The sequence below is a fragment of the Silurus meridionalis genome, chromosome 11 (genome assembly GCF_014805685.1).
Source record: "Silurus meridionalis isolate SWU-2019-XX chromosome 11, ASM1480568v1, whole genome shotgun sequence".
Classification (NCBI taxonomy): Eukaryota; Metazoa; Chordata; class Actinopteri; order Siluriformes; family Siluridae; genus Silurus; species Silurus meridionalis.
The window spans coordinates 7518780-7540000 of NC_060894.1; the positions used below are offsets into that span (position 1 = coordinate 7518780).

The following is a 21221-nucleotide window of genomic DNA, read 5'->3' on the forward strand; positions in this document are numbered from 1 at the left end:
CTGGAGAAATCGCATCTGTAATTAAGTTGTTTAATTTTTCGAGTCGTCGGTGAACCTGACTCGGAGGTGAATTAGCTATTTTGGATGTGATCGAATCTACTGAATTAGCTGAGCTCAGGAGGCAGGATTGAGTGTTGGTGAATTAGCTTCATCCAAGGGGAGCCAAGTACTAGAAGCCTTAGTGAACCTGACGTATTATCATGTCTCGGTGGTGAATTAGCCAAGATTTGGAGCAACAAAATCGGCTTAATATTTAATCAACACAATCTAGTAGAGATGAATAAGCCACGTTTGTAGGACAGGATAGAGGGCTATATATAATACTGGCAGAGAATTAGCTGCGTTACAGGGACGGAACTGAGGTGAGTTATCAATATTAGAAAAACAAAACTGGTTGAAGGTGAAACGTCAAGCGAAGGTGAAACAGTCAATAGTTGGAAATTACCTGTGGGTTGGTTGTGTGTGCTGGGGATAAGAGGGTTATTGCTAGAAATGAACCTGACCTATTATCACACCCTTGTGGCCAATTAACCTTACCAAGGCTATAGAATCAAGTACAGGTGAATTATCTGTGTTGGAGAAGCGGAATCGAATCGAGAGGAATTAGCGATATCGGGAAAAGGAGACAAAGTAAAGGCGAAAAAGCGATATGAACGGAAACAAGGTCACGCGAAGGTGAATCAGCCATTTAAGAGGAGCAGGATGGAGTGTAGGCGAAGTGCCAGTTTTGACGAGCAGGATCGAATGGGTCGTTTAGAGGGACAAAATCAAGTGGAGGTGAATTAGTGATATTAGAAGTGCAGGATTAGGTAGAGGTGCAGAAATGGACAAAATGGGGGGGAATTAAATATGGTGGAGGGACAGGTTCAAGTGGAGGTGAATTGGAGCTTTTTTTAAGGAGCAACATGGAGTGCAAGTGAATTAGAAATAGAAAAAAAGCAAGGGTGAATTAGTAGTTTTAGAGGAACGGTACTGAGTGGAGGTAAAATAGCTGTTTCACATGGAAAGGACTGAATTAGGTGAATGAATCGTGTTGGTACAGCAGTCAGATCGCTTTGTGTGGTGCTCCGTATTGAGCTTGAAACCAGGTCTGTGAAGTTATGGTGCAGAAGAAGGAAGGAGGTCTAAGGTTACACAAGCTAGACGATTTCATTAGGGCCCCTTGGTCCTCCTGTGTGTGTGTTTGTGCGTGTGTTTTCCTGGTATAATCCTGAGCCAGAGTGCTGTAACCTGTCACTCTGCATTTGCACTAAGCGCCTCTCCCCTTCTCATCTCCTCAACGCTAATTGTAATTTAATTAGCAATTAGGGGTCTATTTATGCACACTAGAGCTGAGATTGAAGTACATCTCAAAAGGGCGAGCAGAAAGAGAGAGACCCTCGGCCCACTGGTGACTCGGAGTGTTTGTTTTCACACTCTTATCCGCACTTATTTTCGTTTGCTGTTATTGCCCCGGAATCGGATTTCAGTCTTTCTCTCGTTCTCTCGCTCTATGCCGCAGTCCTGAGAATCCTCTCTCATGCTGACGCAAGGGGGATTTTTGACCTTGAAGCATTCTGACCCTGTTTTGCTTTTCCAGCACAGCCGTGCAGCTGCGACACTGAAAACGCAGTCGAGTTTCGCACCCATTCACATTTATAGAAACGTACACACACACACACACACACACACACGCACACACACACACACACACACACACACACACACACACACAAAGCACAGCAGTGCGACCACGTCCTCCACTTCCTGTAACGAGTAATTGAGCTCATCAGAGTCATGTCATGAGAAGCACCCACAGCAACTAGCATGAATGAGCACAGGTGCCGTTTCTGCCAGACCTCAGTGATAATCGAGGAAAGTGTGTGCGTGTTCAGGTTCACTTTGTCCTCTGGCAAACAACAGCAAAAAAAAAAAAAAGAGCGTGGTCTAGACGGAAGCATTAACGTCTCACATGTCCGCATAGGGCTAGAATGAGTTTATTTGAAAAGCTCACATTAGAATGAAATGTTGCACTGCTTCATATCTTAATGCTTATTCGATAAAACCGAGGGGGATGGACCCTGTCTTTTACTGGATGCAGATTTCCTGAAATCTGTTTTACGCAGAATCGAAAATAACGAGGTCACGGCAACAAGCAACGTATGAAATGAGTTTTTATGCAAATTCGGAATATAGGAGGTCAACATGATTGGACTTGTTTGGTGTCGGATGTCATTCCAGCTGTTATTTCGATTCATATCCGTGTTTCTGCTTTTTGTATTCTTTTGTATGTTTGTCTTTTCCTGGAGTTTATTATTAGTATTAATAAATTGTCAGATGGTTTTCAGTCATTTTCCATAAAAGCAGCTACGACGATTGAAAACTCATTACTGGTTTTATTTTTTTAATATTTTTTTTACTGGTTTTCCCCCTGGTGGTCTAGTGGTTAGCGCTCTCACCGCTGCGGACTGGGTTCGATCCCTGGTCAGGGAACCAACCCCAGCCATTAGGGACATGCACAAGCCTTGATAAATAAGGAGGGTTGCATTAGGAAGGGCATCCAGCGTAAAAACATGTGCCAAATCAAACATGCGGATGATCCGCTGTGGCGACCCCTAACGGGAGAAGCCGAAATTATTTTTTTTTACTGGTTTTGTGGACGTTACGCAACACTAAACATATAAATACGTAATCTTTGATAAATAAAATCGCAAACGTAGAATTTCATCGTAAAAATTGGTCCCTTACGACTTACGGATTGATTCCCATTGTCTGATTTTTTTTTTTTCCTGTGTGTAAATCATGATATTTTAGATGTTCATGGATAATCTCTAGAGTTCAAAACCTTTCAAAATAAGCCTTATGTAGTGTAAATTCAGGGTAAATACAGAGTTTGGAATGTTCTCGAGAGCGAGATTGCATTCTCAGAGCCCTGATACTGTTTGTTGATGCTGTTAAAGCTGTAGTCAGACTGAGAAGGAATCATTCTTTTCATATCACTCCAATGCCTCCTTAAACACCCCCCCTGACCCCTCCTTCTGTCACATCGCAATCACCATTCTCCTAAAATCAACAGGCCCTCCCCAAGAGCTCTGATTGCGGGGGTGGGGGGCAAAGTTACCTCGCTCTAAATCACTCCCTTTGGCTTTTTGTCTAAAACAAGGGCACTTGTGGCAAAGTCAGACAGCTGTAATCAGCTGGCCACAAATACTGCCATTCACTTAATCAGGGCTGATGGAGGAATCGAGTGGAAAGAGAAAGATTTTGGTGTGTTTGTGTGTGTGTTTGAGTGAGAGAGAGTGAGAAAGATAGTGTGTCTGATGGAGAGGATGCCGTTTGAGAGTGGGCTCTTAAGCTCACCCACACTCGCCGCGCTCTCATCCGAGTTTTGTTCATCACACTCTGCGAGATAAAGCACTCCAATACGTCCAGATGCACCTCTGCCTTCTTTGGATAGGTGACGTCCGAGCACTCAGATTAACCTGCCCATGTCTGAAAGTCCAGCTAGGAGACGCCATACAAAGGATTTTCGATTCACCCCGTTGCATCGAAAGCCACATAAGAAAGTCTTAACCTAATTTCCTAACCCTCCTCCTCCTTCTCCTTCTGTGGATTGGCTGTAATTCCCTTGATTGACAACTATGTTTTCAGAAGTGAGCATTGTCCTTGGTAAATAGAACCTGACCCTACAGAAGATCCCGTCTTTCCTGGGACGCAAGTGTACGTAGCAAAACAGAAGGGAGAATATTTTTGAAATAAAGTAAGGATGGGAAAAAAGACGGAGAGCGGGATGACCCTGTCCTCACGGGAGAAGGAGTGAGCGAGGTCATTCAGTCTCCCACTGCGGCTTCTCTCCCGAGGATTTATCGCTCGCTCGCAGACCTCCGCTCCCAGTTTGTTCGTGTCCATGACGCAGAAACTCATGTGAATATCAGCAGACTCGCGGCTCCACATGAGCTTCTGCTTTTTTTTTATTGCTTTTTCAGCATGTCTCCTGCTTTTCTTCAGGCCCGTATCACGTTTCTCCACATTTGAGAAGTTTTTTTTTCTCGTGTCCTCCATGTTTCTTTTACAGCTTCATAACGTCCATATCTCACCACAGTCATCTCCCTCGCTCTCGCTTTGCCGCAGGGCTTCCATCTGCAAATCCCTGGCTGATGGCTAGATAACATAGCTTCTCAATCACACCAGTTTGTTTGGCATTATGGCAGTGACTGATACGACCCTAGGTGTGTGTGTGCCGCTGACTGAAGCAGCTTGAAGATTGAGATAAGGTACCATAGATCTGGGCAGGGGATGCTAACTGGAGGTTTTATTCTCACTTTGTTTTTGAATGTAATTGTAGCCAACGTGGTTCGGACTCCTTTACGTTCTCGGACTTGGCTTACGGCTTCGGAAATCGCGGTGTTTTGGTTTTATGGTTTACGCTTTTCAAACTTGCATAGCGGTTGAGATAAACGCCTTGGACATGGTGCTGCCATTGTCTTCCAACCCCATAGTCACAGGAATTGGGCCTGTTTTAGATTTATCTGCCCTGGCATCTGGCATTCCTTCAAGGGCAACTGGAGAGAGAAAGTGAACACTGTCAAATCTGACACTGGCTTCATTCATTCATTTACAGTAAGATTTTCAGGGTCTAGAGCTTATCACAGGAACAGTGGGATAAAGGCAGGATCCCACCCTTATTTTGAATTGGGAAAAATATTGTCAATAAATATCATGCTATTTTCTCGCGAATTCTTCGTTTCTTTTGTCCTTTCTCTCAGCCTTTTCCCAAACGATTTTGTGGAGCAACAACCGAGCACGATTCTATTTCAGCTTCCACAGCAATCCCATCAGTCACTGCAGCAGCCCTGTCACAAGCCATAACAATGGAGTCGCAAAACTCAAACAGAGGCACGAGAAAAAGCCACAGTGAGAGCCGAGTCAGATTATATATATCATGAGTTGCAGAGCGAGGTGAGCGCCGGAGACCTTAAGCATCACTAAAGCGGTGGTCAGGGCCGATAAAAGTGAGGGACGGTGTTAAACGAGTGCACAGACTTCACCAGGACCTGATAAACCAAGACATGACCAGGGCAGGGGGTTGGAGCCGGCATTTGCATGCTGGCTGGATAACATCCAAATGGTGTGACCTCACATGCAAAGTTGAAGCAAGGGAGGGAACCTAGACCTGTTTGCACACACACACACACACACACACACACACACACACACACACGGCAGGAAGATCATAAAAGTGATGGTGTGTTGTATAACAAGGAAGGATCAGACAGACACTGTTGTAAATGTGTGGTCGACTGGGAAATCTTTCTCATGGTAATATTGTCTCCTAACGTCAAGCGAAAGATTCTCCTACAATCACATACATCTCATCGAGGGTGGAGCAATTTGACCACATTATATCTATAATACATCATTTACATCGCATTTAACTTTTCATGAGCTGTTGCAGGTAATGTCAGGAATTTTTTACAACTACAGGAGGCTCTTTTACTTGTCATAAGTACTTTGAAGCACAGTGAAATTCTGTCATGTCAGCCCCTGGAGCACAGAGGGTTAAGGGCCTTGCTCAAGGGCCCAAGAGTGGCAACTTGGCAATCCTGAGGCTTGGACTTTAAAAAAAAAAATAGGTTCTGGATAATAAAACATTGAGATTATGTGAGTGGGAAAATAATGTATTCAAAAGATTAAAATCTGACATGTTTTCTATAAATCTACACACAAATATTCTCCCTCCTCAAAAGCCAGACTGGTGTGCCGTTTTTTTTATTTTTTATTTTTTCCCCCTAGTCCCTTGGAATTGAACGACTGGCTGAAAATGTGTTTTAATTTTGTTCGATCTGCAGAAACGCTTTAAAGATGCTTTGCTGATCCCGGGTTTCCGCAGAAACTGCGATATTCCGAGGTGCGAGGACGCATCCGTAAGAGTAAATGTCTGGGTTTTAGGCTACGTAAACACAATCACGCACATCTGTTTATGTCTCAGGGAGCTGTCTGTACTGCGATTTCGCTCTCACACGCACCGGTGCACTTAGCTTCATATTTTTGTATGGCTTTTTTTTTCCCAGCTTCCTTTTTTCTAATGCACCATATATTCTCATCTGAGGAATTAATCGAGGCTTTAATGTACTCTGATTTTTCCCCTTCGTGCTGCCTAATTATGTTGGCAAAGGGAGTGGACGTGCGCTTTTAGTGCCATCATTGTCTCAAACGCTCGACGTACGATGGCTGATAGAAATAATAATAAAAAAAAAAAAAGTAAATAAAAATCAACCAAAAAAAAAAAACTGGCGCATTTTGCTTAACAAATAAACATGCCAGAGATTTAACAGGGTGGAAAAGGTGCTCTAATGGGGCCCACTGTGCATTCGGTGTGTAAGCACAAGTGTTAGCATTTATCTCTTCGTGGGGACAGCAGGTTCCCCGAGCAAACCTCAGCGACATGCTATAGACAAACACCCCAGTCCCGGGAAGAGAAAATGCATTGAAACGTATAGAGGATTGTAATTAGCAGTCTTACGCTTATTTGAACTCGGAGCCGTTGAGGATTCATGTTTGTGTGCAAGTGTGTGTAAAAATAGTGTCCTGCAATATTAAAATGATATGCGTCAAATGTATTATTATTAAGTAAATAAATAAATAAATAATAATGAACGAATAAATACGTTGATAAACAAATTGAACAAAAAAAATATTATTAAAAAAACCTCGAAAAGGACATAAATCACCCCCTCGCCCAACCCCCCACACATAAGGTCACACCCCTAATTTGTGAACCACTGGGTTACACTGTTATAGGAGATCAGTGAGATCAATGACGGTGCTTTGTATTCAAAGCAAACCTTCATAGGCATCCAGCAGAAACCGAGTATAGTCACTGAACAGATACTTCAACATTGGAACTGTAATGAATGGACATTCTGTGTCACCCAGATGAGGATGGGTTTCCTTTTGAGTCTGGTTTCTCTCAAGGTTTCTTCCTCATACCATCTCAAGGAGTTTTGCCCTGACGTTGCCGTCACTGGTTCACTCGTTAGGGATAAACTAACTTATACATTCCAACTTCATAACCTCTTTATCTCTTTGGAACAATGTCTTTTACTTAAAAGTGCAATACAGTAAAACCCTATTGTACGAGCAACCTATAGTACGAGCAAACGGAGATATGAGCGACCTTGCTCACAAATTTTACCCTGTTTCACAAGCAAATATCGAAGGCACGAGCAAACCCACGCTGTGGGTTCCCCGTTTTCGGCGGAGGGCCGCATCAGTCGCTTAGTTGATGACGTATCACTCGGTCGCTCTCGTTGTTCAGTGCAGTAAAAACGTAACTTTTTTAGTGTTATATTTTTATTTCACTAGAAATCTTGAAAAATTTCTCCCAAGAAAATCAGTGATGGTGCTGTGAAAACGAAAGTAAATAGAATTACCATTGAAACCGAGGAGGTTACGAGCGTGGTGCGCGTCTCACACTCGCAATCAACCACTACCACATGAGAAAGTGTTAAATTATGTTTACATTACGGTATTTGTTTGTTAAAAAAGGCTACAATTACTTTTTAAGTGCGGAAATAAGCGATCGAATGAGATCTCGGAACGGATTAAATCACTTTGACATTCTTTCTTATGGGGAAAATCAGTTCGAACGTACGAGCCAATGGACCTACGAGCAATTTTCAAGAACAAATTATGCTCGTACAACGGGGTTTTATTGTACACGTAAAACTGAATTGAAAAAATAAAAAACCTGCATCCTCTGCATCCGAATTAGTAAGTGTATTAATGTATAAAAATTCTGAACCGTATTTAAATCATCAGCACATTTAGAGTTAAGTCTGGTCATATTCCTGCTTTCAGCATTTTCAGAGAGCTGATTCACACTTGTCTTTATACATTCAACACAGGCTTTTTACTAATCAGAAGTAAAACAAATTAAAGCACACAGTTAGCAATACATTCAGGAGTACAAATTACACTATTCAGCTAGGAACAGGTTGACTGCTGAACGACCCGAGGCTACAGGATAGCTGCAAGCTGATGCCAAAACTAGTAAGGTTTATCTTAGTGTGTTCAAAGAGTAAACCCACTTTTCAAGCTAAGGATTAGTCCAATGAACCCACCCCAGGGTGTTTGTGAAAATGGTGGACTGGTGGTTTGATCCACATCGGCAGCGGAACACAATTTTGTGATTATCTGGGTTCAGTTTTCATGTTGCTCGCTAGTTCTGCTTTGCAATGCCAAGGAAAGGGTTGTTTTTGGTGAGTGATGTATACAGACCAGACACCAAGTGCTGTAATTAGTTCTTATTTGCCGTCTCGGTACTTGAACCGACAGTGTCAGAAAAAAACTAATTGCGTGATTCTGCATCCAGAAAGCGCTGCTCATTGTTAATTAAATAGATGAAGCTGGTACCTACTGTTGTACAAACCAGCACACAGAATTTTTTATATATGAACACAAGCCAGTGATGATGAACTACTGCTAAGATGCCATCATTGGGCCCTTGAGCAAGGCCCTTAGCCCTTTCTGCTCCAGGGTGCTGTATCATTGCTGACCCTGGGCTCTGACCCTAGCTTCCTAACATCACTGGGATATGTGAAGAAATAATGTCAAATATAAGCCTATTCCCCTTTCTTCCTCTTTTTTTTTTTTTTTTTTTAACACACATGCTTAAAAAATGGTCTTGCTTTGAGTAGTCTGTGGTTTTGAGGTTCATAATGGATCAGAGACATGGCGTTGGCACTTTGGTTCAAACCTTTTGGTCCATAATGACTCATTAGTGAGTGTGTGTACGTGAGAGAGAGAGAGAGAGAGAGAGAGAGAGAGAGAGAGAGAGAGATGAATGTTGGGACCTTCTGAGATGTCACAGCTTTCACAATTTCATTCATTTGTCACATCTCTCTGGATGAGACTTGCTGTATCTGAACTATTCCCTTTGCCTTGCATGAGTTTCGGAACAAATTCTTTTTTTATATATGTCTGTGTACTGATGTACTCTCTCTCTCTCCCTCTTCCTTTTTTTTCTCTCTCTCCAGATGGTCACAAGAACGAAGAAAATATTTGTGGGGGGTTTGTCAGCGAACACAGTGGTGGACGACGTGAAGCAGTATTTCGAGCAGTTCGGAAAGGTAAGTGGCTCAATGCAGCACACACACACACACACACACACGCACACATATGCATACACTGAGTTCGGTTGGACGTTATTAAGACATCTCATCGATTCTTCAGTGATAAGGTGCATCTCAATAACTCATGAGGCATTATCAATATTTTTTTTTTTTTTCTTTTCATTTGTACACAATTTACCTCATAGAACGACACATAATTTCATATCTGCTACTTATTTCTTTAGCTTTGCATTAATAAACAATATGTAATTAAAAAATTATAACATTTCAGTAAATATAAGTCTCAGACTGCATCCAGTTCTTGTCATGTTGCTGAACAGGGTAGGCATTATACAAAACTAGAATCAGCCATTGTATGAACTTCTAATTTATTCAGATCTTCTCAGAAATGTATTCAGAAAAAAGATTTTAGAGAGCAACAACGCTGCTTAAATCGTGTACTTGAGGGAACTGAGAGAAGTTCTGGCTCATTGCTTAAGGCTTTGGGTTTGCTTACTGACTACTGGGTTAGTGTAAGTGTGTGTGTGTGTGTGTGTGTGAGTGTGTTTGTGTGGTCTAAAAATATGTGTGTGTGTCATTTGCTCGGTGTTTGTATAAATAAAGCCAAATTGGTGACATCACCGCAGCGTTCAGTGTTTTTTATTTTTTTTATTTTTTTTGCTGCTGGGACACTGTTGATAATCATCTCAGCTTTGCAAATCTCCACTTGATTGAACGACTTGATTGGCTTGATTATAATATGGTGTTTTGTTTCTCTCTTTCCCTCTATGTTGCATTTTTTTTGTATGTTTGTTTACTTATTTATTTATTTTATTTTGAGGAATCCTTGCACTCTCGGGGAGATAAACAAATCAGTGTGATTGAGAGTGCTGCTTAAATCAGAGCGAGAGACATGATGCTGTGTGGTTGGTCAACCCATGGAGAAGGCAAGATTGTTGGTCTGTGTGTATTTCTGTCTGTCTCTCTCTCTCTCTCTCTCTCTCTCTCTCTCTCTCTCTCTCTCTCTCTCTCTGTGTAAGTGCATTTAGAGAAGCCATGTTTCCCCAGCACATTTCTTAATGACCTAATGGTCCACTACAGCGTATATTATAGCTGATTATGAAAGGAAGGAGAGGAAAAAGATGGATAGAGAGTAGGGGGGGGAGGGTAATGAACGAAGAGAGAGCACACGTTTGCACGCTCCTGTTTGCGTTCCGGTTACCGCACGAATGCCCTTTGTGTCCTTCTGCATGTCTACATGATTTTGTATATGCATGTTTGCACACAAAACGCCAATATGAAGCCAATGTGAGCTCGATCAGCCATATTTTTGTATCTTAGTGGGGACCTAGTGTTTCCACAAAGATGTGAATATCTAATCATTCTCACTTCATGGGAACGTTGAAATATCCCGATTTTTTTTTTCTTCAGTAAAAAGTCCAGATTTTGGCCACGATTCTCTCAATGAAATGTCCTTTCAAGAATAGTAAGACAAACGTGTATGTTGGTGTCATGCTGTAATGGAGGGGAAAAAGGTGGTTGGGAAAATGGAGCACCAGGGTCACACATGCTCACTTTTCCTTTCAAAGCACCTTTTACCTCACCCACACACACATTCACACACCCCTCATACACTCCGAGCTGTCTGCAGTCTGTGTGTCATCTGTATTAGGATGCAGAACGAACGTGTGCCAGAGTGTGTGTTTGACAGGTATAGAAGCTTTGCTGAGCCGACGACTCGGCATGACTCAGGTGTAAATCCCAGGCAGCTTTAGAGCAAGTGGATTTCTCCCGCTGCTCCTACATAAGGCCTCGGCGCGCTCGAACACACTCGTTTTATCTACCCTTATTGCCTTTCGCTCTTTTCTCGAATGTTTGCGTGAAAAAAGGAATCGATCTTTAGAAATAAACGACCTACGCCGAGTTTATACTCCGACTGGCCCCCGTGTCGAAAGTCTGGACACGTTTCAGTTGCTGTATAAACATATAGGAGTACCTGAAAACTCTTTTTTTACTCGCTTTGCACCTGAGGGAAGACTGAAGGGAGGAAGAGTCTTGCTGGAGGGGACTTCTTTTCAAACCGGAATTTCGACTCGAAACGCTCAAGCTGACCACGCTCCTGAAGCACTTCATAAGGGGTGGAGTGTGGCGTTCCGGGGAAAACTGCTCCAATCGTCCAGCTCCTCGATGACGTGGCAGGTTATGGTGTTAACAAGTGTGTAACGAAGAACATGGACTTTCCGATATCATGTCGTAGTTTTTTGTAATCGAAAAACAACCATCTCCCAGAAACTATTCTGGTGACCAAGAAAGGCTTTAGGCAGAAGCATTGTACGTTTACATTCACATCTATGGCATTTGTTTATAGCGACTTATATTTATTCTCAGTTCCTGGGCGAATGAGGTTTAAGGGCCTTGCTCAAGGGCTCAGCAGCTTGCTAGTGCTGGGCTTTGAACCCATGACCTTCCAATCAGATGTCCAACATCTTATCCATTGAGCTACCACTTCCCCAAGTTTCCCCATTGTCCCATTGTCAGGATTGTAGTTCTTCTTATCACTGGGGTTGTGCCATCACCTTCTCTATGGTAAATGCTCCAAAGCGTTACTCTATTGAGCGAATCAAATGTACAACACTTGCACCTAATCACTAATTACAAAGTACAAGGGGTGTCTATTAGGTGGGTTCACCCTAGCACCAAGGTATTCGAAGTGGGATATCTGTTCCTGAAGCCTACAGATACACACAGTCCAGCATGGGAAGGATGAGGGAACGATGGTTGTCAGCTTTTAATCATTATTTACGATCATCTTGTAATCGCTTCGGCAATATTGCAACAGAAGCGCCCCCGAAAGTGAAAGTAAAGGGGGAGAAAAAAGCACAGACACCTCTGGCTGTTTGTGGACACTTCAGTAGAAAGACAGGAACGTTGGTAGTTTATAAAAAAAAAAAAAAAAAAGGAAATAAATAAAATAAAAGACGACTTGTTTAGTGACAGGAAATTTGTTTTGGCGCCGTCGGTAATCTGATATCGCGCCTGACATTTTGTGCGCATTAAGATTCTGTAAATGGCACAGGGGGTTGCGTGGCTGGTGGCGAGCGCGCCTTCCCAGACTTCATAACATTTCATTTAGCATACCTGCCCAAGCGCTAGTGTTTAATAACAACGTTCGAGCTGTTCAGGCGTAGCGAATAAAACCAGTGTTGATGTCCATTAGCGTCGCTGGACCTGACTTCCTGCCTCGGTGAACACAAACAAGCGAGTGTGTACAGGAAGTAATGTTTGTTTTGCTCGGGCTGCTTCCATGACAGAAAAGGTAGTTAGCGGGCTCGATGGTTACGCGGCATGCGCAGGCCCGGAGCCTGGGCAGACTGAGGTTTTGATCCGATATCCTTTTGGTTACAGGTGGATATTTTCATAGCTTTACATTCGCTAGCCCATGCATCACCTCACACTTTCCGTGTTTAGGAGTCTTCCATTTGCCTAATGGTCAGCCTTCGTTTCCGTTCATTCCAGCGCCATATGAAGCACGCGTGGCTTCCGGCAGGCGCCGAAGCCTTTCTCGCATTCTATTTATTCATTCAGCGCACGCTTTTATCCACAGTGAGCGGGTGGACAAATCCACGCAGCACGCTCTACCACTGTCGCTATGTGCAGACAGGTCGCACAAATCCGATTTTATTTTTTCCTTTTTTTGCATATCTGATTTGAGTAGTCTGAACCACAAAAAGACACGCTGTCTGACTTCCTTTTACTTCGATACAGGCCATGTTTTTTTTTTAATCCAGCTTTGATGATATATGGTCAAAATCCTTATTTTCTTTCTTTTTTTTTAGATCTTTCTTTTCTTTTTAATGATTATCTTCTCATTGTCTTGCGACAAAATCCATACCAAAGAAAAGCAGCAGGAAGTCTGGATTTCGGTGAACTTGCAGTCAAGATGTACCTCTTTAAAATAAACTGCTCCTGATTGTGGTTCCTCTAGAGGTTTCTTCATCCTGTCATCGCTTTTTTCTTTTCCTGCGACTTTCACCTCTGGCTTGTTGATTGCAGATTTAAATCTCGATCCTGATTTGCATATCTGCTGTGTGACACTGTCTGCTGTTAAAAGTGCGATACAAATCAAATTGTTTGAGAATCTGTAAAGAGAACAAAGCGCAGGGGTTGGGTGCGACGGCAGGGATCCGTGAACGAGAAGAGTTTGAGAGTCTGACAACATCCATTCATCGTTTCATGTTCTATTCCTCCTGTCGCAGCAAGTCTGCCCCGGGGCTTCGTCACAAGGTTCGCCTTTGAACCGGGTCATGAAATTGTATACGTTTGAGGCTTCAGGAGGTGATGGAAGACCGGCTTTTGAGCTAATACAGTAGTTTATAGATGGTTAGAGGCGGTTGCTGAGACTCTGACGGTGGACAGGCACTACATATAGTGCAGTAATGCTGACAAACCTCCGTCAGTGTATTTGAGGCATTTCCTGAAGTAGCGTAATCAGGTTTCGTGAGCTGCAGCTCTGACTCAGCTACTGAGCTAGTTTTAATAAGAGAACAGTCAGAGAGCCTCGAAGACAATGACTCTAGTGAAGGAGATGAGCTACTGTAAAGGGAAAGAAAGACCTGTTAGAGCAGAGATGTCATATTCCCCTGCCCTTTATACACTCAGTGGGTCTGTGAGGCTTCTGGGAGCAGAGGAACGTACTGGTTAACCATCCTCCAGCACAGCGATGGACAGTAACGAAGTAAATGTAATTCGTTGCTGTACTTAAGTAGCTTTTTTTTGCGTATCTGTACTTTACTGAAGTATGTTCATTTGGAAATTATTATTATTTTTTTTTTTTGCGAAAAAAGCTTTTACTGGTCAAGCACACAGAAAGCCACCAATCAGTGTAAAGCGAGAAAAGTGTTTTAAACTCGTTTTGACTGTCGCTTGGTGGTATCTACTTATCACCAATCTATAGTTCAGTGTAGGTTCAACAGCAAGCAGAACATTTTTAGAGGAATAAATGATGGAAGAAACTCCTGACTTAAAATTACCACAACACCCGTGGCCTTATTTATGCAAATTTCTTGAAGTAGTTGAAAAGGAGGATTTGTGCTCATGATTATTTGAATAGATATCCGAGTTGGACTCATTAATATCATTCTATTAATAGATTGCTGTGCTGAGAGTAACATTTAAAGTCTTTTTACATAAACTGAGTCGATTAAGCGAAGAGTCTTAATAATAGGACATTATTGCCGTAATAAATGATGGTAATGTGCACTTTTGCTGAAGTAATATTTTACCAAGTGTATCTCTACTTTAACTCAACTTTGTCCACCGCTTCTCCAGCAGACCAGGCCTTTTTTTTTTTTTTTTTACATTTTACCACACAGCTTCACCTCAATCATTTGTTTACTTGGGTCACGTTAATTCATTGGAACATCTGTAAGTGTTTTACGTTGTATAGATGTGAATACTGGCTGTAAAAACCTTCAATCCTCCATGAAATGTAATTTTCTTCATCCTCTGTCATTCTGCTGATGGGTGTTTTCCCGAAACCCCTTTCACCGCTCCTGTTTAATAGTCGACTTGTTTGCAAGATCAAATCCAGTTGCGAGGAATTCCAGACAGACGGCAGCAATTTTCCTCGTCCCTGTTGTGTCAACAGTGTGAAGATGAGACGCCCGTCATTCACACCGCTTTCAGATTTAACACTCCGTCTAAAGGCGCTGGCGCAAGTCATCGTCACCTCGACACACCTCCTCCTTCAGAATCCGGCCCTTTAAAAATATCATCCTCTCTAAAAGACCCATTTGCTGGGATATATTGGATTTTTTTTTTTTACTCCCCTCCGGTAAATGTGTATTAACCTAAGAAAGGGCCCTTAATAACTTGTTCCTGGTACAATCCTTAAACACGACCACGGGCCCGCGGAAATGAAATACGGCCTGTGGGTATTTCCCCCCGTCGCTTTGTGGAGTGTGTGCACACGTTTCTGCAGAACGGCTCCTGGTGACAGGTGATGTGTGAAAGCGCCATTTTGAGAGATCCAATGCTCTTTGAGTGGCAGGCTCTTCTCCAGCACGGCTTTTTGTGGACAGCCAAATGTGATCCAAAATTACGCTGTCACCATTCAACCTGTGCCGAGGAAACGCAGCAGGGATGGTAAGATTCACCAATTCGGATCAGTGATCCGGCATAAAAGTTAACGATGTGATGCATCGATTTAAAAAAAGCGCACATCGGTTACAAGTTGGCATTTGTATCGCAACGCATCGTTTTTTTTAAAAATTTTCCGTCGGTAAAAAACGATTTATTTATATATATATATATATATATATATATATATATATATATATATATATATATATATATATATATATAATTATTAGTACTGTAGATGCGCAATACTTTTATCATTTAGAAAGTGACCAATAATTTGTGACCAGTATTTGGTATGTAGATCGATTTCTCCTTGCTGAACTGTTTCTCCAGAGCTGCTGCTACGTGAATACGACGTATCACAACACTACGGAGACTGAGGCGTGTCTTGAGAGTCTGTCTGAACCAAAGTAAAAATCTCGAGTCTGTACCAATCTGTATCATATTGAATTGCATAGCATCATTTTTTTCAATTGCATGGCATTGCATTGAATCGCATTGTGTTGAATCAAATCGGATCGTACTGCACTGTAATCGGGGTAAATCGTATCGGCTTCATATTTATCTTTAATGTACCGTACTGTCGGCTATGCGTCGAGATGCGAATCACATTTGCCTCAGTTATGGAGATCCCTGAAACGCACACATACACACCTTCAGCTTTTATGGATAAACTATATAGAGATGACTCTTGGTCAGAATAGACCAAGTATAATAATTACAGTCTTATTGAGTAAAAGACAGGAGGTGGAGCTGGAGGTAGCAGAGCTGAAGATGTTGAAATTGTCATTGGGAGTGATGAGGATGGACAGGATTAGAAACGAGTTTATTAGAGGGACAGCGCATGTAGGATGTTTTGGGGACAAGGTGAGAGAGGACCGATTGAGATGGTTTGGACATGTGTAGAAGAGGGACATGGGGTATATCGGTAGGAGAATGCTGAGGATGGAGCTGCCAGGAAGGAGGAAAAAAGGAAGACCAAAGAGGAGGTTTATGGATGTGGTGAGGGAAGACATGCAGGTAGCTGGTTTGAAAGAGGCAGATGTGGAGGACAGAGTGGCGTAGAGACTGATGATCCGCTGTGGCAACCCCTAATGGGAGAAGCCAAGAGAAGGAGAAGAAAATAGTTAGTTTTATAACATTTCATTATGTGTATTTTCTGCAAAACACTTTAGCGACTTATTACTAACTTGCAGAGTATAATCCTAAACTACAGAGTTGGCACATTAGCTTCTTGACTGTCCACAGTGTGAGAAAACCCAAACATGCGTGTGAACTGAAGGTGGTTTTCATTAAATAGGAAGACACTTAGGTGTAACAGATCGTACAATATCCCTGCAAAGGATTTCATCAACGTGTATCATCACACATTCACATGAGCGATCAGAAGTAATCGCTAGAACGTGTGGCCTTTGTCATTGTGTTAGAGTGAACTGGGCACACCTTCTGTTTCTGTCACAAGGAAGGTGGTGCGTGTTGGTTAGTGTGAGAAAATTGTGACCTTGAAGCCTGGAGAGTCGAAGTGGGCGTGGCCTGTATCTCTCAGTCCTGTTCCTCTTTTTCAATTTAGTGTTATTTAATTTCAAATTGTTTGTACAATATATCAAATCATATCAGACTTTCTATAATAACTAGATCCTGGATAACGAGATGCAGATCTCAGAAGGATGGACACACACTCTCTCTCTCACACACACACACACACACACACACACACACACACACACACACACACACACACTAGAACGGCACATCTGTTTCCAACAAAGTTTTTGCAAAGGTTTGCAACTAACTTTGGGAGCATCTGCTTAAAGCGGGCAGTGTGTGCCTTGCTGACAACATCTAAATAAGAGCGGAAACCAATCTTGAGCTTGTGTGTGTTTGTGAGAGAAAGAAATGAGAGAGAGAGAGAGAGAGAGAGAGAGAGAGAGAGAGAGAGAGAGAGAGAGAGAGAGAGAGAGAGAGAGAGAGCATGACTCCGTAAACAGCGAGATACGACTGCACCTTTACGGAAAGCCTCTGTCACACATCCAGGTGAAAAAAAAACCTTCCAGTGTCTCTCGGGACGGCCGCCTGCAACACTCTGTACTTATAAAACGACATTAGGAAATGCCCTTGTGTTACTCTGCTCTCTGGTCTCCTTTCCTCTATTTCTCCTGTGTATGTGTGAGAGAGAAAGAGAGGAGAGAATGGGAGGAACGAGTTCTTGTCTGTGCCCTAATGAAGCCTCTGAGGTATTGAAGCACGGTGTGGGCAGTGACGACAGCACACACCTGCAGGTTGAGGAACTGTGTGTGTGTGTGTGTGTGTGTGTGTGTGTGTGTGTGTGTGTGTGTGTGTGTGTGTGTGTGTGTGTGTGTGTGTGTGTGTGTGTGGGTGGGTGGGTGGGTGTGTGGCACTTCTCCCTGTGGAAGTGTATCAGGGGAGAGAAAAGAATTCTTAGGAGTGGATGTATCAACAACTTGCCTCAGATTAGGAGGATTTGTGTGTAAGGCAAGGATTCATTCTTCATTTTCTGTACATACACCACCACACATCTGTGTGTGTGTGTGTGTGTGTGTGTGTGTGTGTGTGTGTGTGTGTGTGTGTGTGTGTGTGGGAGTGGTACAAGGAGGCATTTCTTTAACTATCCAGAATGCTGCAGGCTGCATAGGTAAACAATGTATCCCTCGAGTATGGTGTTCTAAGAGTCGATCTATCTGCCTGTACAAAATCCTGAAACTGAATGATTTGGAAAACAAAGACAGACAGAACCTCTGTTTAGTTGAGCTTATTTTAAACAAACGATTATCGCTCCATGCCGTCCCAAGGTTTTAAAAAACAGAAAAACAACCTGTTTTGCTTTCTGTTTCCTGCGTTGCATCGTTAAAACGGCGTCAGCCGTTCACATTCTGTATTTATAGTGCTGCCGGTATCGTATACACAAACGCAAAATGAAAAAAATCTTGTTTTAAATCCAATTCTGTCCTGCTCTAAGGATGTGTTTTACAACCATTTTCCCCCTGAGGGTCCGGCATATTGTTCATCGCACAACCATTTAGCGTTCACCCTTTAACCTTAAAGACTTCTATTTTCTTCTACTTCTATTATATGCCCTTCTATTTCATTTTAATTAAATCAAGAAAAATGACAAGCAGCACGTATTTTCCATCTAACACCCATTGGTTTGTCCCTCTGGGGCACCCTTAAACATTCTGTAGAGATGTCTAGGAACCCTGAATTATTAACAAAACCCTTTTGTGTAAAACTGTGTAGATTTGTATAGTCGATCCGCATTTAGAACAAAAAAAACCATTTTTTTTCTCTTCAAAACTAGGATTGATTTAACATTAAAAACAAAAACACAAGATACGCTTTATCGTGGTTTTATTGTTACAGTCACAATATAAGAAAATCAGTGACAGTCAATAATAAACACAGCAGCTGTGTGTATGCACTTAATTCTGGTGCTAAGCAATAAATATATATATATATATATATATATATATATATATATATATATATATATATATATATATATACAGTATATACAGTATATACACAATACATTTTGTTTAGCATCTCAGCCATGCTTCTATCAATATTCTACAGGAGGAAATCGAGACAGGCATCTGTGTTAGGTGCAATTTAAGGCATGACTAGTTTAGGTATTCCAGTCCGCTCCGTTCTCTTCCTCTTTGCTGTTGTTTCAGGCTGACTCAGCGCGGCCCGGTTCAGCGCGCGCACCTGCCAATTCCAAACATTCTTCCATGCCAACGGCAGCACAAAGCTATTTTGGATAGTTTCGATACGCCCGCGTCCCTCGGGCCGACGAAAGCATTTTAATTAAGGTGAATTTTTCTGCCCGTCCGTTCCAGCGCTTCCTCCACCAAACGACCGATCCAAAACAAACCCTGAGCTCAGGGAGCGAGAGGAGACGCTGGCGTTGGAGCGGAAGAGAGGCATGGGATTCGTTAATGGCTGCTGAGTTGGGCCGCTCAAGCGCCATGCAACCTATTAACCAAAACGAATGCAGATCACAGGATCCAAAGCCAGATAGGGCAGGTGTGGAGGCGCCGAGTGAGCTCACACTATCCGGCTAGCCAGGAAGTGTTGGGGTCCGAGCCAGGACAGAGAGACAGCTACTGAAACAGATAGACAGGTCTAAATGAGGAGGCTTAACCAAGGGAGCGCTTACATTTCCCCCTGCGCTCTCTGATTGGTGAATCTGCCATGGATTGAACCCACCCTGCTGTCACAGGTCCAAATAATATCCCCTGTGTTTAACCAAGCCAGAAAATCACTCCTGCAGTGCACCGTTTTGACACCAGCCATGTTGACCTGTTCAGCAGACATGCCAGGGTCCGGCAGCCCACACTCAGCCCCTGCATTGTACCAGGAAATTGGCTCCGACTGGGAATGATGCTGAGGCAGTCGCTTAGTCATTTGAGGGGATCAGTGTTGAGCATAAGTGTTGCTATTTAGGGGATGAATCAGAATTTTTTTTTTGTTTTTTTACCTTTAAAGAATCAGATTAACCTGAGATTAAAGACTACAGGATTTTAGCAGAAAAATTCACTGTTTTTGTGTGTGCAAGCAAATTGATTTCATTTATTTCATAAAAATCTTTTATCAAGGCATTTCACTGGCTTGAAAACTGTCCGACAAAGTGTTGAATGAATTGATTTGATTCTGTATTTGTTTATAATTGATTATAATCTCAAAAAGCTAAGTTTGAATATATAAGCTTATTTTTTGGGGTTTTTTTGCCAAAGATTCTGTATATTTTTTCATTGCAACAAGAGCCCAGAGAATATTTTACATTCAATGTATTGTGGCAACTTTTTCTTCACAAGTACTACATAAAAAGTAAATAGCATCGTGTATTCGTCAGAGAAAAGCATTAACTTGTCCCGGTCGAAAAAAGGAAATGATTTCAATATTAATTAAGAGAACTTTTAACACAGTTTCTTATCGATTCAGTCGTCTTTAAGTTGCATGTGATGGGTCTCCAGTCTGTGCAGGGTTTTTACTCACGTCTAACTGTAACGCTGAGTTTTTTAATAAGGACCACTCATCAGGCACTTAATAGAGCTAGCTCTACCCCTGCACCTTCATGTAATTATCCAATCAGAAAATCATATGACCGTGGTATGGTGCATATAATCATGCAGATACAGGTCAAGAGCTTTATCTTCACATGACTCAGTGTCATGGTTTTTGGTGAGTATGCACACTTGGCATCTTATTAGGAACGGCAGTTGTTGATTGGTCTTGTCATATCCGCGATGCTTTTGCAGAGGTGGAGAGACTAATAGAATATATTGTACTTAAGTAAAAGTATTGTTACTTCAATGAAATTTTACTTGAGTACAAGTAAAGTTACTGGTTTAAAAATTCACTCAAGTAAGAGAAGCTCATTAAACTCATTAAACAGCAGGTGGTGGGGTGTTGGATTCTAGAGTAGTTCAGAAAGAACAAGGAGATATACAATATCTCACAAAAATGAGCTTCTGAAGGACAATACTATAGAAATAAAACTTGGATATATTTCAGATTAGTCAATATGTAGCTTGTTTAGCAGTACAGATTTACTGCCCTATGAAAATAACTCAACATACAGCCATCATTGTCTAAATAGCTGGCAACAAAAGTGATAACAGCTGTACGTCATGTAACCATGCAAAGCCACATGTCTTATTTATCATGTTCTTGTTTTTGTCTGACCACTGGATGTTCAACATGGTAAAGAACTCTCTGAGGATTTGAGAATTAGAATTTTTGCTCTTCACAAAAGTGGTTGAGGCTGTACGAAGATCAGTAACACCCTGAAACTGAGTTACAGTACAGTAGCCAGAGTCATACAGAGGTTTTCCAAGACGGGTTCCACTCGGAACAGACCTCGCAAGTGGCCATCAAAGAAGTTGTCCTCATGCTTCAAAAAACAGACGCATGAGTGCTGCCAGCATTGCTTTAGAGTCGGTTTGCATGGCCGTCATCCCAGAAGGA

At 42.1% G+C, this 21221-nt stretch overlaps 1 protein-coding gene across 7 annotated transcripts in view; it reads left to right on the forward strand.

Annotated features, from left to right (window-relative positions):
- msi2a (musashi RNA-binding protein 2a) overlaps nt 1–21221 on the forward strand; it is a 250874-nt gene that overhangs the window by 63024 nt on the left and 166629 nt on the right. For all 7 annotated transcript variants that reach the window (XM_046862014.1, XM_046862015.1, XM_046862020.1 and 4 more), the window contains one exon: nt 9018–9110. In XM_046862014.1, the coding sequence (XP_046717970.1) occupies nt 9018–9110 (93 nt within the window). The remainder of the gene's footprint in view (nt 1–9017; nt 9111–21221) is intronic.